The 20,977-nt window shown below is 41.6% G+C and overlaps 1 protein-coding gene across 7 annotated transcripts in view; it reads right to left on the bottom strand.

Moving 5' to 3' along the window:
* Window positions 1–20,977, bottom strand: part of LOC109627387 (teneurin-3) — a 149,115-nt gene that overhangs the window by 115,387 nt on the left and 12,751 nt on the right. For all 7 annotated transcript variants that reach the window (XM_069531377.1, XM_069531376.1, XM_069531375.1 and 4 more), the window contains exons 2-3: window positions 19,376–19,877; window positions 16,864–17,139 (exon numbers count right to left, since the gene is read on the bottom strand). In XM_069531377.1, coding sequence (XP_069387478.1) covers window positions 16,864–17,139; window positions 19,376–19,646 — 547 coding nt within the window. In that variant the 5' untranslated portion in view covers window positions 19,647–19,877. The remainder of the gene's footprint in view (window positions 1–16,863; window positions 17,140–19,375; window positions 19,878–20,977) is intronic.

The following is a 20,977-nucleotide window of genomic DNA, read 5'->3' on the forward strand; positions in this document are numbered from 1 at the left end:
ACTGGGTGCCCAGCTTCAGTGGACTCCCCACCGAGACCCCTGGGTGAGAGGACGCCGAGAGCCCCCTTGGTTCTCAAGGCTGGATCATTGAGAATGCAGCCGAAGCTTCCCACACCAGCACCACACGTCAATGTGTGAAAGAAAACTAGTAAAATAAAAAAAAGAAGACAGTGAAAAGGGGGGATGGTGAGTAGGTCGACGGAGGGAGGGGGCCGCAGCATCGACGATGAAGCAGAAGCTACGACTGTGATTGTGGCAGAGCTGCGACACATGCATCACTGCCAAACACAATGCCTGCTCTGTCTGGCGAAAAAAGAAAGGGGTAAAAAATAGAAAAAGAACCACGGAGTGCAGCTGTGCAGCAGATTTACCTTTCAGAAAAAAGTCTGGGGTGATAATAAGTATCCTTATGACAGCTCTGTGCCGCTGCATCCCCGACTAAAGTTAACCAGAGGTCCTAATGTCGAGTACCAGCGGCAGACACAAAGGTCTGAGCGGTGGGGAGCCGACGCAGCTAGCACAGCATGGCTAAATGGGGCAGGTGATTTCCCATCTCCTCCACTGCCCTCAAGGCACAGCCAATCACTGCTGGGGAAAAGTGGCGCCCCAGCCCATGAGCCACGCAGCCGGAGTGTGGAAGGGCTAGAGAGGGAGCAGGAGTCTATCTGGGACCATGCATTATTCACATGCACCGCTACGGCACTAAGACCTCCACAAAGGAAAGGCCTCAGGTTCCATCAGTGCCGACTTGTTTCCAATCTATTATTGATGGCAACACTACACCCTATACTTTTCCCTGATTTACTGGATTCTATCATTGTTTCTATAATAAAGACTATTTCCAGTAAAGTCTGAGCAAATGAGTGGAATATTTCCAAGCACGGTGCAAGCAGGGGGCTTCTTGGCTTTATTTAAAAAAGAAAAAAACTAAATATGCACAATATTCTCACAGTGTGCGGAGAAGAAGCTTCCAGCGTGTGTGTCCTCGCCCTTAATACGCAGCCAAACCTGAGAGCGTTGTGCTAATCATCAATCATGTCAAAGGTAGGCTTCCATGCAAAATTAACTTCAGTGTGGAGACCTCCAGTTAGACCTAAGTGAAATAAATGAGCTATCCAATTACCACATTATGATCACATGTAGCTGCCATAAAAAAAGTGCACTGACAAAAAATCCCCATCAGCAGCTCCCAATTACCTAATGGTGACTGTATGCTAATGTTTGAAACCATAAAGTTCTCCAAAAAAATATTATTATTTTAAGCCAGTGCCCATTTACAGAATGTTGTCATCCATTTTTTAGTTTTATGTCTCAGGGGCAAAGGACACAGACTGAACTCTAACAACACAGACACAGAGCTATCATTACTGCTGCCTTCGGTGTGATTAGAGCCCTCGTGTGAATGTGTTTCATCTTGCACTGTGAAATGGGCCAAGAACTTTTAAAGGAGTAATGTGATGAAGCGATGGGGTAAAGCTGGTCATCAGATAGGAAATGATACATTATCAGTATGTATATTTATAGTCATTGCATTCCCACACAAAAGCTAAATTATCCTTTATACTAAGATTCCTATCGAAATATGTTAAGAAGGCTCCGGCTCTTGAACTCGGAGGCGGTTGCTGTGGATTTCGTGGCGGTGTCGACATTATTACCGCGCACACATCAAAGATTTCCCCTGAATCTCTGCAGGAAACACAATCAATCTGCTCAGTATGCGCGGCTGTGACAGTGGGCCATCTCTCCCTTTGAGGATGTCGACTCATTTGACCGATGTGCAGTCGATCTCCCAGATTGTGGCTAATCATCATTACCAGCTGCTTAAACAATGACTTTCCTTCAGCCGGGGCGGCTTCAAGAAAGGACACAAGGGATCTGCCAGTTTTTTCTTATGGTGGCTTAACACTTGAGTCTGGATTTAAGGAATTACGGCAGATTTGGACACAACAAAATGTGCACTCTGATCACCCGTCCAAGTCCTCAACCATGGCCTGGCTCGCACTGTAAAATCTGTCTCTGGAATTACACTAAATTCAACAGTAAGCATTGTATTTTCATTTTTTAAGACAGGGTGAAAGAGCAGCATTTTCAGCTGAAGAAATTTAATTTTATACATTTGCAGTGTGAGAGTAAACGATGACGGCTGCACATTCCTAAAATGAAAATTTAAAATATGTATATATAAAACAATCGAAGGGAAATGAGAACAGATGCAAAGAGGGCACTGGTTCTTCAAAATGGACAGCGGATTATGAAAAATGACTTCTTCCTTACAGTGCTTAAAGGTTAGGTCTCTATTACACAGAGAGCAAAATGTCAGCAGTATCCCCTGAAAGAGTGGACTGTGATATTAATGGAGAGTCCAGGGAATGGGCTTCCCCTGACTGAGTTTCCCCTCTACCAGACACATTATTCATTGAGTTGTCAGCCAGCACCTGGTGCATGTAACACTAACATCTACAAACTAAATGATGGAGAGAATATTGCCCACCCTGGTAGGCAGCCAGTGGCCGAGTAAATGTTGTCCGCGAAGTATAATAGAGAGTAAAAGTACCGCCGCTACTAGATTATCTAAGAGCTCTTCGCCCCCACAACCGGAGTCGTCACTGAGGACGTATCAGCATAATGTGCAATTTTCCGGCTGGTACTGTACTTTCGTGTTGCTCTGAGCTACCTCTGAGATTGCGAGGATGTGGGGAAGCTGAGCAGACGAGGCTGAATGCGCTGCTTTCAAGAGAAAAAGCTGATACACCAACTCGAATTACAACAGAGGAGACAAAATTCTTTTTATCTCCCAATCTAAAAAGCCGAGGATCTGACTTACACCCCAAAATAAACCGGTTTATGAAAAATTAAAGAAGGAAACAAGTTATCCCTGGTTTGAATCGGTGTAGGTACCAATTTCACATTTATTCCTGACCGCAAACACCCTCATCGGATTCCTAAAAGCAATCATCCAAGAATTTTTCCATGTAATCTAAGCATGTAACATCACTTCAGACATAAATGACAAAGAACGTTGTGTGCCATGGAAATATGATAGACCCAGACAGAATGACAAGATGATTTAATATGTAACAGACTAGTCATCAGTCACGTAGCCGCTACGTTATCTAAGATGCAAAATGGCTTCTGCGTGAGGCAGACGGTGGCGGTGGATTATTTGTGAGTAATATTCTTTTGCCGTAGTAAATATATTGTGTCATGCAGCAGAGGGTGGAAGAAAAATTCTCTCTCAAGCTATTTTAATGAAGTCCCAAATGTCATCCTCGTACTTCTTTCAAGAGCAAACTCAGAGAAACTCCTCCAGAAGCCGGACTGTCCCTCAGTACTTCGTCAAGCCATTTGAAAACAAGCGGCTTCAGGGAGATGAGGAGGACAACAGAACGAGCAAAGAAAGAAAATGGCTTCATGGAAATGGCTCAAAGACAAGAACTAAACAGGTGGTTTGGACCCTTAAAGTCTGTCTTTGTGATCGAGGACGTTTGATGAATCGTTCAGGCAGCTGGGAGCTCTGATTAAGGGTCGTCTAAGAACGTCTTTTGTCCTGGAAAACTAGTTAAGTAAAAGAATACTTTTGCCTACCCTTTGCCGAAAATTACTTTAATCATCCCCATTTTATAATTCATTTGAAATTACCCTTTACCACGACATCTTTACAAAAAGGCTAATAGAAAAAGCGATTTCACAGTAACACCATTATAGTGAAAAATGTCAACGTAATTCAGTGTTTTTGGTGAGTGTAGCAGAGAGCGTCAGAGGCTTGGGTTTAAATTAGAGCCAACACATTTTTCTCCCAACAATGGCGAGGAGCAGAGAGGGGAGGACACAGGGAGGGTGGGCGTCCAATTACTGGAGGACTGTGTGTCATCTCCGCACCACATTCAGCCATCTTCAATGACGTATTAAATACATGACGTGTAAAAACTGCACCGCGGAAATGACTGAGAGCCTCGGACCCGCTGGTGAAGCTAATGTGAGCGTTTTCACAGGGAAAACTCAATATTGTTTCAAAATGTCCATTTTGACAACTTGCTCTGTGGTGCATTGTGTCCCTGTTTGCTGCTCGCTGGCCGGTCACTTTGTACCACATGAGGCCAAAGGGATGAGCGAGGCAGCTGATCAAACCTTGGAGAGCTCTGCTCTTTCTGGATGGAGATTCAGCAAGTTGGTCAAAAAATAGTCTGGACAGAAAATGAAACAGCAACAACATTTTACTAAGAATTGAGTAGAAATCACTGGTTGTCGCTTTTCAATTTTCAATAAAAATTATTTTAAGTTTAAAGACTGATTTTTGCTGAAGGTTGAGGTTTTAAACTCCTCTTTATGAGAAGAGAATCCCTTTAAAATATTTTACAAATCTGAGGGAGAACTATATACTATTTCAAAGTGCTTACCCAATTCACAAGTAATCTATCGATATATACATATATTGATCCTTTGTTATATTAATATTGATGATGGTGTCCTTGGGCAAGATGCTGAACCCCGACTGGCCCCTCATAGTTGAATTCACGATTTGGAAGTCGCTTTGTATAAAAGATAAATGACATCTAACTAATATACTTTGAAAATTGTTCTGTATTCTTCAGGTACATTGTCTTCTTCAATAAAGCATAGAAAAATAAAGATATTTAAAAAATTATTTATGGTCAGTGATAATAAAAGACTACTGACCGGGCAGGAGCACTTCAGTTTTTAGATATTAACTTTTTAGCTGGGGCCAGTGCCCCCCTGGCTCCACCCCTGCTGATGGATAGTGGTGCACTTGGCTGCTGCAGCTTTTCTCCGTTCAGTCTGTAAATGTCTGCTCACTGTATTTTACTCTACCTCACTCAGTTTGCTGCGGCAGCCTCAAAAGTTTGTTAATGATTTAATAAAAGTTATTTTGCCTGATCAATACAGTTTAGTAGAGCTCACTGTTCCATAGAGTTGCTAAACTGTGAAGGTTAATAGAACAATAATGGATGAACAGTGGGTTTTATAAAACATGGTTCTGCTTGCTCTACCTTGTTTGATGTGAGCCCCTATACGATGACATTTATTTGAATGATTTTTTCCAATATATATTTCATATTTATTATACCTCTGCCAGAAAGACAAATGCTTGGGCACAATAAAGTTAAAAAGTTGAAATTTAAAAGTAAAATTTAAAAAAGGTTAGAAATGCATAACCAACTATAATGAGATAACGTTCAGGGTGATAGGTTGTTGTTGTTTCAGTTGAAAAACATCTTTTGATAGCGACACAGTGGATAAATCACCTCTGACGACAGATTGAACAGACATATGTTACAGTGCTGTTTGGCTCTGTTCACTTTGTAAAACCATTCCTCAGAAAATCACCCAGCCCGCTCCCGTCCGTTGTGAATCCCTCTCTCCGAGCCTCCAACCTCTCGAGCTGCAATGCAAAACTCCGCCGACAGCTCCTTCGGGTAATGTAGAAAAAGACAATAGGTGGAAACTGCTCTAACCTATTTGCCAAATGGTCTGTCATCTAAAGCCCTGGTGCTACTCTATTGTCTAATCCTACTGCCGAGGCCTCTAAAAGGATAGATCGGCCTAATAAGATGAATGGGCTTTGACCCTGAAGCTGCTAAAAGCCAACCTGGCCAATTTATCTGAGTGACCTCTACTCTTGGCAGACTCGGCCCTCACCTCTCCTAGAAGCCTTTTTGGCCGGATCAATACCGCAGAGGCAAAACAATCCAAAACAAGCGGCGTGTGGAAGTTTGTATTCAACACCTCATCGCCTTCTTATGACCCTGGATTGTGCACTCATTTGCAAAAGATCAGGGATTTTCTGTTTGTTGTTTTTACGTTCTTCATGCAGTATTTATTATGTTCGCGAGATGATAAAGCTACAGCTAGAGGTCTACGGTGGAAACAACTTACGCAATGTGATTTGGGTTTAAAGTGATTTTTATTTACAGTCGGGCTTTTAAATCAGCTCTTATCCAATTCGCGTATTCTCAAGTCACAAATTGCAGATGTTAAGCAAGATGAGCAGGGTAAAAAAAACATGTCAGGCCTGTACTGATTCATCAGTGATTGTATTATGCAAACCACAATCGTGGCTATTCCTGGGACGGCACTGTAACATGGAGAAGTGCATTTTGAAGGAAAATAAGATTTTGTTGACTAAATTAAGGATTCTGTTTCATGTTCTGTTTGTTGGTGTTGGGTTGTGTTCAAGCAAGATAAAAGGGCCGGATCATTTAGGTCGAGACGGTGCACGGAGAGGAGACCCTTTTACACGAGAATATGTTTTCTTTCTTTGAGCATGAATCAGTTTACATGGTATACGATATCAATCGTTGGCCTCAAATCTATATCTGCAAAGTGCTTAGGTTTGCATGGGTGATTAGATGAATTGAACTGAGAACAGTCTGTTACTTGAGCATCCCCCCTCAAAGCCCGGATACCTAATGCCTTCCCTCTGCCTCTGAAGTGACCACAGTTTCAGGATGCTTCGCTCCGGGCCCTCGGCCAGAAAGCTTTATGTATTCTGATACCATTCATTTTTAATCAGGACCAGAATATCCTTCCAAACCTCTCGCGAGCCGCCTTTGGCTACTAGACTTCAATTTTGCTATATTTTAATTGATTTGGCACTTCTCCTGGTTGTCGACCGTGAGTTTGATTGTTACTATTGCTTATAATCCGAGTGCGAGCCGCTGCACCTCTCGTTTATTTCTTCTTCTGTGTTTCCAGCTGCTCTCGTTGCAGAATTATGCAATTTCTCAATACAGTGTGGCAACAGCAAATATTGTGTGTGTTCAGCACATTTCGCTCGGCTTCCCATTTGACGCGCCCCGGCTCGCCTTCGCAAGCGGTGGAAGGGTTTCCTCACATGAGGAGACAGGGACGTTAGAGCAGGGGAGTTGGGGGGGTCTTCTTCCTTGGTATAATGAGTTTGACAATGAAAGTGACACGGCGTCCTCCCTGGACCTTGCCGTGTGCTCAATCATAACAATGGCTCACCATTTCCCCCTCTAGATACTGACCTTTCTCCCTTAAGGAAAGGAAGTGTGTGTAGGCGTTGAAGTGCGTGTAAATGTGTGTGTGTGTGTGTGTGTGATTTCATCGTGACATCACCCTCCTTCCAATCAGCCTTGAAGTCCTTCTATCGAGCCATCGAGTGTCCTTTAGCAGGGGTCCTTTTCTCCTACTGTGGGCACACTGGTCTATTTTCTTGTGTTGTAACAACTATTTTAAGCTTGGATAACACACTTAAACATTTGGGAAGCAGTGGCACCATTAGGCTTATATATATATATATATTTAAAATCCTGTCACCAAAACAGCTTACAAGGTGACGTGATGCTGTTGGACCAGTGAAGGGAGCTGCCAGGATTTCATGCAAATATCAACCAGTGAGATTATTTTAGGGCCGTTCCCCTGAAAGTTCAGAGCCCATAACTAAGGAGTGACAGAAACGGGAGTGACGTTCGCTGAAAGCCGTGAGCGTGAAGTGATGGTGCAGGGTGTCGAGGTGACCCCGCCTCCTGCCCTTCTCCATCACATCTCATCCACAGCCTACTTACTGTGGTGCAGATGTGTGTGTGTGTGTATGTGTGTGTGTGTGTGTGTGAGTGTGGTTTCTACTTATCTACTTAAATAAAACATTTAAAAATAAATCTCAAAATATTACGTCTATCAAACTTGTCCTGATACGCCCTCAGCCACAAATGTCCCATGTCGGCACTGAGGCGTCTCTAGACCTAATTTTATAGCCATTTTTTTTTTTGTAATGACACTTTTAATTGTTGTTTTATCTGCGCAGTCTTTGAAATAAGATAATATAAGATAAAAGTCTGATCAATACACTGAACCACTTGAGAAAATGTTGTACAGTGACTCAACTGAACAAATCTCCATTAAAAGATGTGAACTTTAGATGATAAAATATCTTTTATTATTCCACTTAAATGGATATGTCTTCACCTGGAAGTGTGACATGGAATTAAATCATTTCTTAATCATGGAAAAATAATTATATACATAAATATCCCTATACATATATATACACATATAAATTCATGATTTTTATTATGTTGTCATCTTTCTTTAAAATTAAGAGTAGCCTTTACAAAAAAAGGGTTTTAAATTATAAAGAATTCATATTTTAGTTCCAGTGCTTTCCATAATAATGGTAACACCAAATAGTGCTCGACTTCTGTGCTTTACTCATCTTTTATGTATGTTTGATTATCGTAAATATTTACAGCTTAATATAAAAAGAAACATGGACGACGAGGGGTGTTTTATTCCCTGAGTAATGTCTGCACTTCCTCTTCCTCAGGCGACATTCAATCTGAAAAAAGCCTGAGAGCCAAAACCCAGTATAAAAAAATGTCTGTTACCCTCCCTGTCGCTGTCATTTCAAAAATGTGACGAGGGGGGCAACATGCCTCCCCCCTGTGAATATTATTGAATTATTGCTTGTGAAAAAATCTCCTATACACAGGACGCAGCAGCTGGCACGCAGGCTCCTCTTTTTGTGCACGAGCCTCCGACATCCACTTCCTTCACCTTATTAACTCGGGCAAATATTCAAAATTATGTGAAACACTGAGAATAAATCGAGAACGAATCCCTTTGATTTGTGGCATTGTTCGAGCGGCATGAAACAGCCCACATGACGAAAACTCCCTGAAATCCTGACTGAAGTCGAGTCTTTTAATGAAACATTTATTCATGTGTATAAAAGACTCAAACCCATTTTCCGCTGCCAGCGAAAAGATCCAGTGTTGTAATGTGCAGTTAAAACGTGCTCTTAATTGCTAACGTCAAAAAGAAAATTAAAACAGCCTAACACAATTAACACAATATACTTTTCTATACTTTCCTCTTAATTAAAGTATCTGAAAGTGTTTAGATGAGTGGATTCACTTTGGTTTCACCGTCAACGAACTCTTTCGATTGCTTATTACCACCACAGCCTCAAATACCTGCCTCCATAATATCATGTTTTAAGTGGTTGTATTGTTTCTGTGTGCGTTAAATACAATTCCCAGCCTCTCCCTGAACACAGCGGTTTTTGAGCTCGGTGTCTTGCTCAAGGACACGTAGAAAACAATGAACAAAAGACCTGTTTTAAAGCCACGGTATAGAGAAGAGAGAAAAAAAGGAAAAAAGACAAGCAAGCGTGACATGAGATGATCCTACGAGTACAGCAAACAAAGCAGGGACGCTTTACATTCAGATGAGACAACAAAAGAAGAATCACCTTGACTTACAACTTTTTGATTGCCGACATCCAACACTAAAGAGCGCAAAGGTCAGAGCCACAGCGCCATGACGATGGATATAACAAATATTCCCATGTCCCAAGATAGGGGTAGAGAGAGGAGATTGTAAAGGGAGGAAGACGTGAAAGCAAATGGATGAGGGGGCTGCCACCAGTCTGGGGACCAGGTTTCCAGGAGCCCGCAGCGCTCCAGGAACAGAAAGAAAATATATTTACACCGATATATGAAATGAAAAAAGACCGACAAGCTCTTTGCTGACCGAAATAAATAAGATGTGATGTCTTATTCACTTTGCAGTTGAACATTTGTGTTTCATTTGTCGTTTCCACATCTCCAGTAAAGGTGAATTCAGAAAAAAAAACACACACTGATGGTCCCTGATTGCTGAAGAGACACCAGACACACCTGTAATTACCAACAACACAACCGGGCCCACATGCTAATCCCTGTGTTTCTTGCATTGATATTCATAGAGTATAAAATGCCTTCCCGACTATTTCCGTATTGCATGGTAATACAATCACTCAATTAAGCTGTGTGATGAAATGAAATGAGCCATTTTCTCTCGAGGATGGTAAATAGTGGCCCTCATAATTGACAACTGCAGAGTGATTGCTAATCGTAATAACATGTCCTGCAATCTGGCAGCCTGCGAGTGATTAGACCCAGTCAAGGATATGGGCTCGGGGAGTGTTGGCGGTGTTGCTTGGCAAAAATAAAACCGGGCAGAACTCAAGCCAGAGCGGGAAATGTTGATACTTGACGTTTAGGTGACAGACAATAGATGTTGGACGGAGAAAACAGCTTTTTTTACGATGCAGCTGCGTCTCTCTCGGAGATTAACCCAAATACTGGAAGCCTTCAGGCGATGGTGCACACAAGTGATCCGCTCTAAACTCTCTGACAGTGTGCTGATGAATCGATCACAGGAAGTACAGACATTAATCAGAAGGAATTTGCTTTTGTTTGAGTGTTAAAGAGTCAACATGTAAAATGCAAAAACACACAAGATGCAGCTGCTAAAATATCTTTGGGATTTTGGACAGAGGGAGATCATCATGAGGTCTGATCATCTGTAATTGATCATTTTTCACAATCTTCAATCGACTACATGATTAATAGATTAATTTAAAAAGAAAACTAATAGGTAATTTAAACTGCAGCCCTAATTTTAAGACGAATAAAATGTATTGCACTGTATCCAAATGATGTATTTAACGAAATACCTTCCATCAAGCTTATATAATAATCACACATAAGCATCTTTATAAGATCTCTCTGTGTTTTCACATCTGTGTTGTCAGTAGTGACTCTCATCTATGTATGAAAGGGACATAGTAGCTTCAAGAAAATCTGTTTTTGCCATTTTAATATGCAAATTTATACAGCCAGACACTCCAAAGTCTAATCAGATCATCCACTCTGCGGGGGGTATCTGTGGTGTGAGCAGAAACTTTTCCACCATGTGCTGCTGTCGTGTTAATGTGTTGACAGGAATGTGTCTGCACCCAAAAGACAAATGGATGAATCCAAAACCGGTCAGTTTGTCGTTCGCTTGGGTGAAGCTTCAAATGTCACCGACCTTTTGCTCTTCGCAGAAAACAGGGCGCCGACGTCCTCCGGGTTTGACGAGCTTCGCTCCAAAATAGAAATCTTTTGACGAGACTGATGAGCCCAACACCTGCTCACACCTTGGCACGTCAGCGCCGCATTCCACGTCCCCCGTCGCCCCCCAGCACTAACAATGTGAGCACTTAACTGGAGACGGTGCCAAGCGAGCGGGGAACTGATGACAATAAATGACGGCAATCAAAGCGTGCCTCCTCTTTTGACGAGACATGAGACACCTTCCCGGCTCCCGTTAGCAAATGATGAAAATGTTTTCTCAGCCCTGTTTGGCGTGTTCTTCAAAAAACATCACAGATGGCCAGCCCTTTTGACCAAACGGGGGAAAAAAAACCTCTCTGATGTTATTTATTCTTTTTTGTGGTCTGCTTGTGCCATATTGAATTATGAAAGTGGCGAGGGAGGATTTCTGCCTGCTACGATCAATACGCTGATTCCACTGTCACAATACAAGGCGCAGATCTGAGACAGGAGTTTGACAGATGGCGTGCCACCTCCGTCAGCGTGACGTCCCAGCGTGCGCGCCCGTCCCTGCGCGTGTGTAGACGTCTTGTACTTTTGCTTGCTTTTTCATATCTTAGTGAGATAAAGTGTGAGAAGCAAAGCGAGAGTGTGTTCACGTGTGTGTGTGCGTGAGGCAGACGAGAGGGAGAGGTGCCGAGCGAGAGAACAGGAACACATGCACACAGCGACGCATGTTAGAGGGTGTCTGATACGCTTTCATACTCCCACCCAAAAAGCCTTTGGTGCTTGCTGTGCTACAGCACACTCTGCTGTGACTCCTCGACTGATTTAATTAACCTTTTACTGGCACCTCTCACACAATGAATCTGTGAGCTATAAAATGTAGACCTCTCACTTGGACAAATTATTTTCTGATACATGTCCTCGTAAGCATGCAGTCCCGGACGTGAACGTGCCAGTGAAGACGTACGAGGTGCTGAAACATCCACACAAGCCATACACACCGGGAAAACATCCATTTTTCTTGTTTTTCCCTCAAAAATGATTTAGGACAGAAGGTGCAGACCGGAGCGAGTGATGCCTCCTCACAAAGGATGACAGGCGTTGCAGGAGAAGTCTCTCTCTCTCTCCCACCCAGAGGTCAGCGGGTGTCGAGCCTCTCCCACTAACAATAAACCCCATGTGTGACGGTTTATACAGACGAGGAGAGCTGTCACGAGGTGCTGCAGTGCTGTAGCTGCGGCACCTAACAAGTCAGCGCAAGGTTTTTCACACCCTATTAGGAATACAACTCAAGTGGGCCATGCTATGTTTCTGTTCCGTGCAGTCATTCATGTTTTATGAGGGGAATAATATTGATTCTGGAGTGAGCGCAGTCAACATCAGTGTGGGGGGAAAAAAAATAAAAGATCTTTCTCTATTTCTTGCGTTCACCTTTATGCAGCAGTTATACGTTGACCTACAAAACGAATATTTATACACGACAACAACTGGCTAAATTATAATCATTTCAGTAAAGTGACAGCAGTGGACAGGTAACTGCAGAGAGGTCACTAACCCACAGAGGGCCACATTAATAAATAGATTTTTTTTTTTTTTTAGATGAGGACATTATCTGCTCACGCTTCAAATGTATTGTTCTCCATGTTTGCTCCTCTCAGGCAGCACAGCACCAGCAAGGCTGCTTTGAGTGTTTACGTTTTTTTAGATTACAGGTATATTAAATTATAAGAGTTTGACAAATATACTTTCCATTTATGTAAAAGTTGAATATGATAAAAACAGTGAAAAAAAAAGGGTACGGTTTCCAAAATAACAGATAAAAAATATATGCACATATTTCATCTTTTCTTATGTACCCAGGGACATCAAGTGACCCATATTCTAACCCATGCAAATCCGGTGTTTGGATGCTTTTTAAACATTTATCATTTCCAGCACAAGCTTGGGTGAAGTCAGAAATAATTTTCTATTCTGTGTTTGAAAAGCAGTTTTCGTCTAAATGAGCATTTCTTTCAATCGCATTACAAAGTTTTATAGATTTAAATAACATATGTTTCAAGGCGCTTCAGAAAAGGTCAGGTAGAGACATATGTAGAGAAACTCTGCAATTTCAACAATAAAACTATTTTAAAACAGTGAGAATCTTCATTCCGAGCACTAAATTATAAGGGAGCAAATCACAGTGTTTCATGTGTTGCACAGAAGAAACCCCATGGGGTTTCCATTTTCTGTTTTTTTGCAGCATCAGCCCCTTTAAAAAGAAAACATCCTGGAAAAAATACTGAATCATATATATATAATGATTTCATTTTCTGTTCTAATCTCCAGCAGCTGATTTAAAAAAAAAAATTGAAAAAAACTCAAGGTGCAGGCAATTTTATTTAAAAAGCCCCTTTGTGCACAGAGGTAGATTCACTGTGCTGTTCAGGGACATTTAAAAGCTAAACGGAGACAATATCGAAAAGAAAACTATTTAAAATCTGAAAGCAGAGTTAAAAAAAATGTTTCAAGCATTGTTAAATAAAAAAAAAGGTAGAATACAAGATGTGAAAAGATTAAAAGAAATAAAATGGAATCAAAATTTCAAAAATATTCAAATAGCTATAACTGTGTAGAGTAATAAATCAAAATAGAATAAATGCTATGACCTTGTAAAAAAGCTTTTGGTTAAAATAAAAAAAATTGCAACTGATGGAGCACAGTGACTGAAAGCTGCTTCTCCATGTTTAGATTTGACCCAGGGCAGCTCCAGCAGACCACTCCCCCTGTGATCTCAGAGGTCGCACAGGGTTATATCGGACACGGCTGTTATGTATTCAGGAGCAGATCCATTAAGAGATTTAAAAATGGGCTTTAAAACTTTAAAGTCAGTCCTGTGGCTCACTGGCGTTGAGATTTAAGAACAGGGGCAGTCGTTTTTCTTTTACGTTCGGCAGAATGTGGCAGCTGAAGATGCCTGATTGGTCTCGTGTGAAGACTTTTGCAGCATTCGGAGACAAAGTTAAGAAATTCCCAGCGCAAAACTGTTTAAAGCTCACTTTTGTGTCACCTCAGCTGCTGAGTGCAAACATTTCTTTTTTTATCAGGGTGCCACTTACACTTCAACACTTTACAGCTGCTACATGTCGCAGTGCTAATGTAACATGAGACGCTAAGTGAACATATGTGCTGTGAATGTGTGTGTGTGAGTGTGTGTTTGTGTAGAGTAAGCTATCACTGTCAGGTAAAGGCAATGACTGTAAATTATTCCTGCATGGGGAGAACTAGCGTGGATTGTTTTTTATTTTATTTGTTATTATCGTCAAAGATTTATTAATAAGGAATCTGATGAGTCGCAGATAAGAATAAGAATGAAAATTAGGAGTTTTACACATTAGAAATCAGGTAATTTGTGTAATTCTTAACTAGAGGAAATTAATGATAAATCTTTATAAGGTATAGTTTTTTAAGCCTGACAGCAAACTTTACTGTGCACTGCTCATGTAATCGATGCTGTGCACACACAAGACGGTGTCATCTATTGAGATATGCAGCGACTGTTCAGGGTCACGTGGCCGTTCTCACAACTAGAAAACCAATAAAACGGACACTTTAATCAATCAATTTTGTTTTCAAGGGATTCTATCAGTGGCAGGAGATTATCTTAAGTGCAAAATCAATGTAAGCTGCTCAACATATTTCTTCTTTTCCTTTTTTACCACTTTTTTACAGCTCCATGTAGTGTTACAAAGAATCTGCTGTGATTGATATAATAATGATAATAATATTAAACAATATGTTAAAGGACACAGTATTCCAATTTGGTTTTGAATATATCATTATTAGATGTAAAAGTAGTAAAAATTTGGATATTAACATTTTAAAAAGGTCCATTCAAAAACTCTGAGATGACCACTCAGGTTTCATCTTTTTTATTTAAAAGGTGGACCTCCTTCTCTCGGATCACGGAGGTTAACCCTGGCAGATGCCGCTCTGCAAATGCACTGAGGCTTTGGTACTTGTCTGTGTCGAACACTGTAGAACAGAGCGAATTAGAATGAAATATTGAGTTCATTTATGAATAAGTGGGGCTGAACGGCCCCTTGTCGCAGCTTCTGCATGCATATTCACTTGATGGAAACCTTTGGATGGGCCATTTCTCTTTGCTGCTTCATTAAATAGTGAAAGTCAAAAGTGCAATGCCTCCTGACAAAAAAAAAGGCCAAGATCTATGAAGATGGAACAGAGGCGAGGTTTTTCTTTGCTCCCGCTCAAAATCCAAATGATGAAAAGGACTTAAGCTTTTGAATTCAGGGTTAGGATTTCAAATGACACCGAAACTCTCATTGTTCTCTCTGCAGCAGAGCAGTTCCATCAGCGCGTTAAAGTGTCGTTAAAAGAACAGAAACACACTGATGTAAATAGATGAGTCACTGGGTATATATAAGGTTTATTTTTACAACATTAAAATGCACGGCAACTGGTCCAGCAGGTCTTGTTTATTTTCTCTATGGTGACGTTAGATAAAACCTCATTGGTACGTCGTATTAACAACAGCCAATCAGCGGCAGCTCCTTGGGATGATCCCAAGAGAAACTGCAGAGAAGGTGTGTGTGTTTGTGTGTGTGTACTGGAGAACAGGTGAACCCTCTGAAAGCAGACTCCGGCATTGTCTCACAGAATGAAGCGGTGGCTGGTGATTTGGTTTCATGCCTGGCATGTTCCCCAACAAATGTGTCTGGAGCCGGGGCACTAAGGAGGCGAGGGTTATGTTTACCGGCACCTCTGTGGTTAGGCTCCAGCTTTTAGTGACTCATAAATGTATACGGTGTACCGGACGAAAGCAAAGGGCCAGACACCAGAGCAAATACACGCTCTTGAATTCTGATGGCATTTTGAAAAAGTAAAAGATGAACTGAGCTCCCCTCCTCCGCCGCTGCCACCCCGAGCCGAGCTCCCTATGATGAATACTGCCATTAAGAAAATGACTTGTCTCAAATGTCAGAATGAAGCCAATGTTTTCAGGATAAGAATTGATAGCACATGAACACAAGACATTTTACTTTTGGGCCTCTCCTTAATGTTCTTGCCAGGAAAGTGTGATCAACCCTAATTATTCTAACTGCCTGCCACTCTGAGATCATCAGTTCCTTAAAATAATTAGAGCTTCACGTTGGATGAGCTTGGACTGGACATGCGATGAGTGATGCACAATGTCAGGAGCACTCAACGTCACAGAGGAGATTTTAAAAGCTTTGCACTAAAACATATCAAGCTGAGAGGGAACAAAAAATCTATGAAGGGCGAAAAACTGATTGAAAAGATGCATTTAATTCAAAATAAAGAGTCATACTGTTGAAAAGCAGCACAGCGAAGTAAACGATGTGTGAACTATTTTCCCAAAATGCAAACTGGCCTTTCAGGAAGTCCTGGTAAAATAAACAAGGGGGCTCAAGCAACAATGCAGGTTGGCAGCAGTCCTCCAGTCATTGCCTCTGCTAGACGGAACAAAGATTTGCCCTTTTCAAACAGAAAACCTCGATCCTCCATCTCAGGTTTCCAGCGTGATCAAATTTGCACTTCAAACCATTGTACCCATTTAATCAGCCATTGTGCCTGTCCATTCAACCACTGAAGAATTTCCAGGCATAATCTCACACAAAGCTATCTTTGACTATGCGCTAGCCCGTGGGGAAACTTTATCAAACTCCTCTGCTTCCTGTGGAGACGGACCAGGTGACCAGCAAACCACTCAATCGCGAGGCCGAATTCTTCTCCTCATGCGGCGAGGAATCGCGCCTTTGATCCAAAGAGAGGCAGCTGCAAATGCCTCTCCAGATACCAGCCCCACCAATCGCATTCGCACTCTCCCTCCACCAATCAGGGGCTCGTCTCCAGCGCCAACCCATAATCCAACCCCTACTGCTGCTCTTTCCCCACATAGTGATTTCCCCCCTTTGAAAAGCAATGAAAGCATGAGCCGCAAACAAATAAGCTTTTCAAAGCTTAAACAGAAAGAAACGTGCGCCCTACTCACCCATCTCATTGTCCGATTTATTGTCCATTTCCGTGTCAGTGAGCGTCAGCGCCGAGTTAGAGCGGCTGGAGAGGCATGAATTCTGCCCAGACTTTGCCCCCGTTCCCCAAAGAGTCATGGTACGTTCCGGTGATACAGGTTCATGGTTTTCTGTTGCGACGGGTCCTCTGGAGTAGCTGCTGAGCGGGTGGGAGAGGCCCGTCTCGGGGCAGAGTGCCAAGCCTCTGCGAGCTGATGGCTCACAGATCCCGAGTTGCCTCAGCGAAAATGTCTGCCCTGTGAATGACAGGAGTTGTAAAGTTAACAAACCAAGCAACAACGCGGTTAATGGCCGGGAGCCGGGCGGAAAAAAAACACTTAACCCATGAGCTGATGGGGGGGAAGAGGAGGAGGGCTGTTAAATTAAAGCCATTACAACATCCTCCCAAGCTGCTTAACACTCATCAACTCATCAAGATCCATGCATGGGTGTGAACTCACAACACGGAGCAGCTTTTAAATAACAAAATAAGATTTTAACATTACTCAGGTTGATGAGACGTTTTAACCAAACACGTGAAAACATTGGCCTCTGTTTATTATTCATAGTTTGAGAAACAGTTCCAGACACACCCTGTTTCACATTAAATCATTACCATAATTTTGTTTTCTCTCCAGTTGTTAAGGCTCATTACTTGGTGTCGACTAGGAACAGAAATAATAGCCTCCCATGTCTTCAAAGACACTGTCGCAAAATACATTTATTTATTTTATTTTGGAAAAAGAACACAGGCGCAAAATAAACAAAAATATCTGGTGTTAACCTCATTAAAAAGTCCCTGAATTAAAAATTATATTCTCAATGAATTCATATACTCCATTTAAACCCTAGACCTTTATAGTGCATGTGACACATTCATTGAACTAACTGCATGATATCGTGAGTGGAATGTGTTCTTTAATGTGTTCTAAGCACTGTAAGTTTACATCACTGTACTAAAGGTAACTTTTATTTAACTCTAATGCACCAACCAGGAGTAGCAGTCTCAATTTTATGACAATTAAGTCTTTCTGTTATATTACATCGTCAAATACTCAAATAACATTGGCTTCTTATACCTTTAATATAAATCTTTTAAACCTAATTGGAAATCATAAATATTATTAATACATTTATTTATTCAGTTGACAGTTGACTGTATGAATATAATGAACTGTATGAATATTAGCAGTTAATATTGGTTTAAAGAGTTATTGATCAATACTTTTAAAATCTTACAGTCACATGTCAACTTTGTAAAAACACAGTGGAACAAAATATGTCCAGTTTAATATAGTTTAATTTAGTTTAATTTTAAATTGTACTTTTGTTACCTTGTGATGTGTTTTGTTGTATTAAAAAATATGCCATATATATATATATATACACAAGTGTGTTTGTCTGTGTGTATTTTTAAGGTCAGTGAACCATATCTGAAAATAAAATGTCTAATAATGTTTACATGCTACCCTAAATACACCTCTTACATTAAAATCCATACAATCTAAACTAACCAGATGTATTTCCATTCATCACACACACACACACACACACACACAGAGGAAATATAACAACTTCATCAATCTGCACATAAATACTTGCTCTTGTTCCACCCCCACATGGATCACATTAAAATCTGACATTTACTGTGATGATGTAAGAAACTGTCGTTACGATTAAATTTGAAAAGGAAATAAAGAAAAGCTGCATTCTTCCAACAACGTCATCATAATCCCATTAATTCTAAAATGGGCACCAATTAGCAGCAAGAAAATGTAAGGGAGTAATGGATAGATTTTCTAATTGCAATCTTATGAGCCAAAGGAGTGCCATAAAACAGAACAAACTGCTCAAACTTTTTAATTACAGAAATCAGAGCACTTTCCTGCAGCCAATTTAAGCAGAGAGTTATTTACCGAGCATTTCCTCCTATTATTCTACCACAGTCCAGCAGGGTATATATTTTATGGACCAAGTGGCCGAACACTGGATCACACCCAACGTGAGTTTTCCCAGAACCTTTGAGGGAAATGAAACAAAGCTGTGCCTTTGTTTGACATAATTGAATTGTGTTTACCACTGTCCAACTAACTGGCTTCATTCTGTTCTTTTTCTAATGTTGTTACAGATTAAGGAGAAGAGAAAACTAAGAATTCTGCAAACTAAAATCCTCAGATCTATTTTTGTCCACTGATGACGTTTCTAAGGATTCTGTTTGTTGTACTCAAGTCGTACGATCTCAGATTTGCAGCCAAATGTTCCCTTTTCACATTTTGAAAAAATATGACGATTAAGTTCACATGAAGATAATTCTAGAAATCACACTTTTTTTTTTATCGGTCATCAAACTAATACTCTGATATATAGGCTTCAGCGTTAGACATAACTGTATCAGTGGCTGAGTCAATAACCATCCCACTCAGCTTAAACATGGAGATTCATTTGGCAAAAAAAAAACAAATCTGAGTGGAGCAAACATTTGCCCTCGCTGACCTGGCCTGCTGTACTCCACGCTTTCCTTGTGGACCATCTCCTTGACTCTGCCTCCGAACAGCATTCGCGTAGGGTCATGGTCAAAGGCCTGGAGCGTCTCGCTGGAGCTGTAAGATTTCTGAGTGGGCACGCGGCAGGCTCCCTCCTCCCGGTCAGAAGAGGAGGCGGTGTAACGGCGCTCCCGGTCCTGGTCTCTCAGGCAGTCCCGCTCCCTGTCTCTCTGGCTCTTGGACAGCGAGCAGAAAGGCCGCTGCTCCCTCACCCGTTCCATGCTGCCTGCATGCTGGGTATCCACCTCTCTCCCCTTCGGTGTAGACGCTCTCCTCAGACTCTCGCCACTGGATTATTTCTCTCTCTTTCAACCCCTCCTCTTCCCCTCCTGGTTGTGATTCTCGTCCTGTAGCCGGTTCTCACTCTCCCCAGCCGCACCAAAACTCCCCTCCCGGCTCCTGAACCTTTGCCGGTCACTTCTTCAGTCCTCGCAGTCGTCCACCCACTCTACCTGGAGAAAGAGAGAAGAGGAAAGGAAGCAAGGAGCTCAGATAACACTAATCCATCTGCTTCATCTTCAAAAGCACACACTTATCCCCTTCTCACTGCCCCACCCCCACCGCTGCACACCCACCACCCCCATCCCTGAGACCTCACCCGTGAACTCTTGCCATACATGACTCCCCCTCTTAAGAAGAACACTTTTTTTCCCTCTCATCCCTCCTGTTTTGTAGCCTTCAAAATCAAGTTCATCTGCAGTGTGCCGATTTTGAAACTTGTCCTTCACACACACACACACACACACACACACACACACACACACACACACACACACACACACACACACACACACACACACACACACACAGGGAGTTTTCACATCAAGAAAATCCAGTTTAATAAGAAAATACTTTTTTTTTTATTTTCGAAGAAACATTCAGAGATTATTTTTCTTGAGTATTTTTCAATTGAGTTGATCCAAAACTAAAAATCAATAATGTTAACCCAGAGTCAGATCACACACACAGAATAGTAACGATGATAAGAAGATGACATAATATAGTGAATTTATTTTTGTGTTGGTTAATAGTACCACGTATCTCTACAGGAAGTGGTACTTATCCATGCTGATATCTAGATTTGGTTTTACTAAGGATGTTTTTCACCCCTTGTTGGTTGGTTGGTTGGTTTGTTCAGCACGGTTACGCAAAACTACTGAACTTGTTGGAAGGATGGGACATGGACCAAAGAAGAAACCATACGATTTAGTCATGGAACCGGACAAAATGGTGGATCGAGGACATTTTTTACCACTTCATTTATCATTGCGTGATATTATTTTGACATTTTAACTGTTTTCCCAGGCAATAATTCACAGATCTTGAAGTCATATCAGGTCTATTTATGAGGTGAAGCTTGAATTTAAGGGGCCTGTTGGGTGTTGGCGGAGGTGTGGGCTCTACTGAGTGCCATTTCAGTTTGTCCAGGTTTTCAGATAACTCTTGAGATTTCTGCCTCCATTCACACACAATGGAGGTGGACGCATGCAACTTCACTCTGGGTGTCTCCCATCTCCAGAAACACAGCCCAGTACGTGCAATCACCAACTTT

Source organism: Paralichthys olivaceus, chromosome 9 (assembly GCF_024713975.1).
Source record: "Paralichthys olivaceus isolate ysfri-2021 chromosome 9, ASM2471397v2, whole genome shotgun sequence".
Classification (NCBI taxonomy): domain Eukaryota; kingdom Metazoa; phylum Chordata; class Actinopteri; order Pleuronectiformes; family Paralichthyidae; genus Paralichthys; species Paralichthys olivaceus.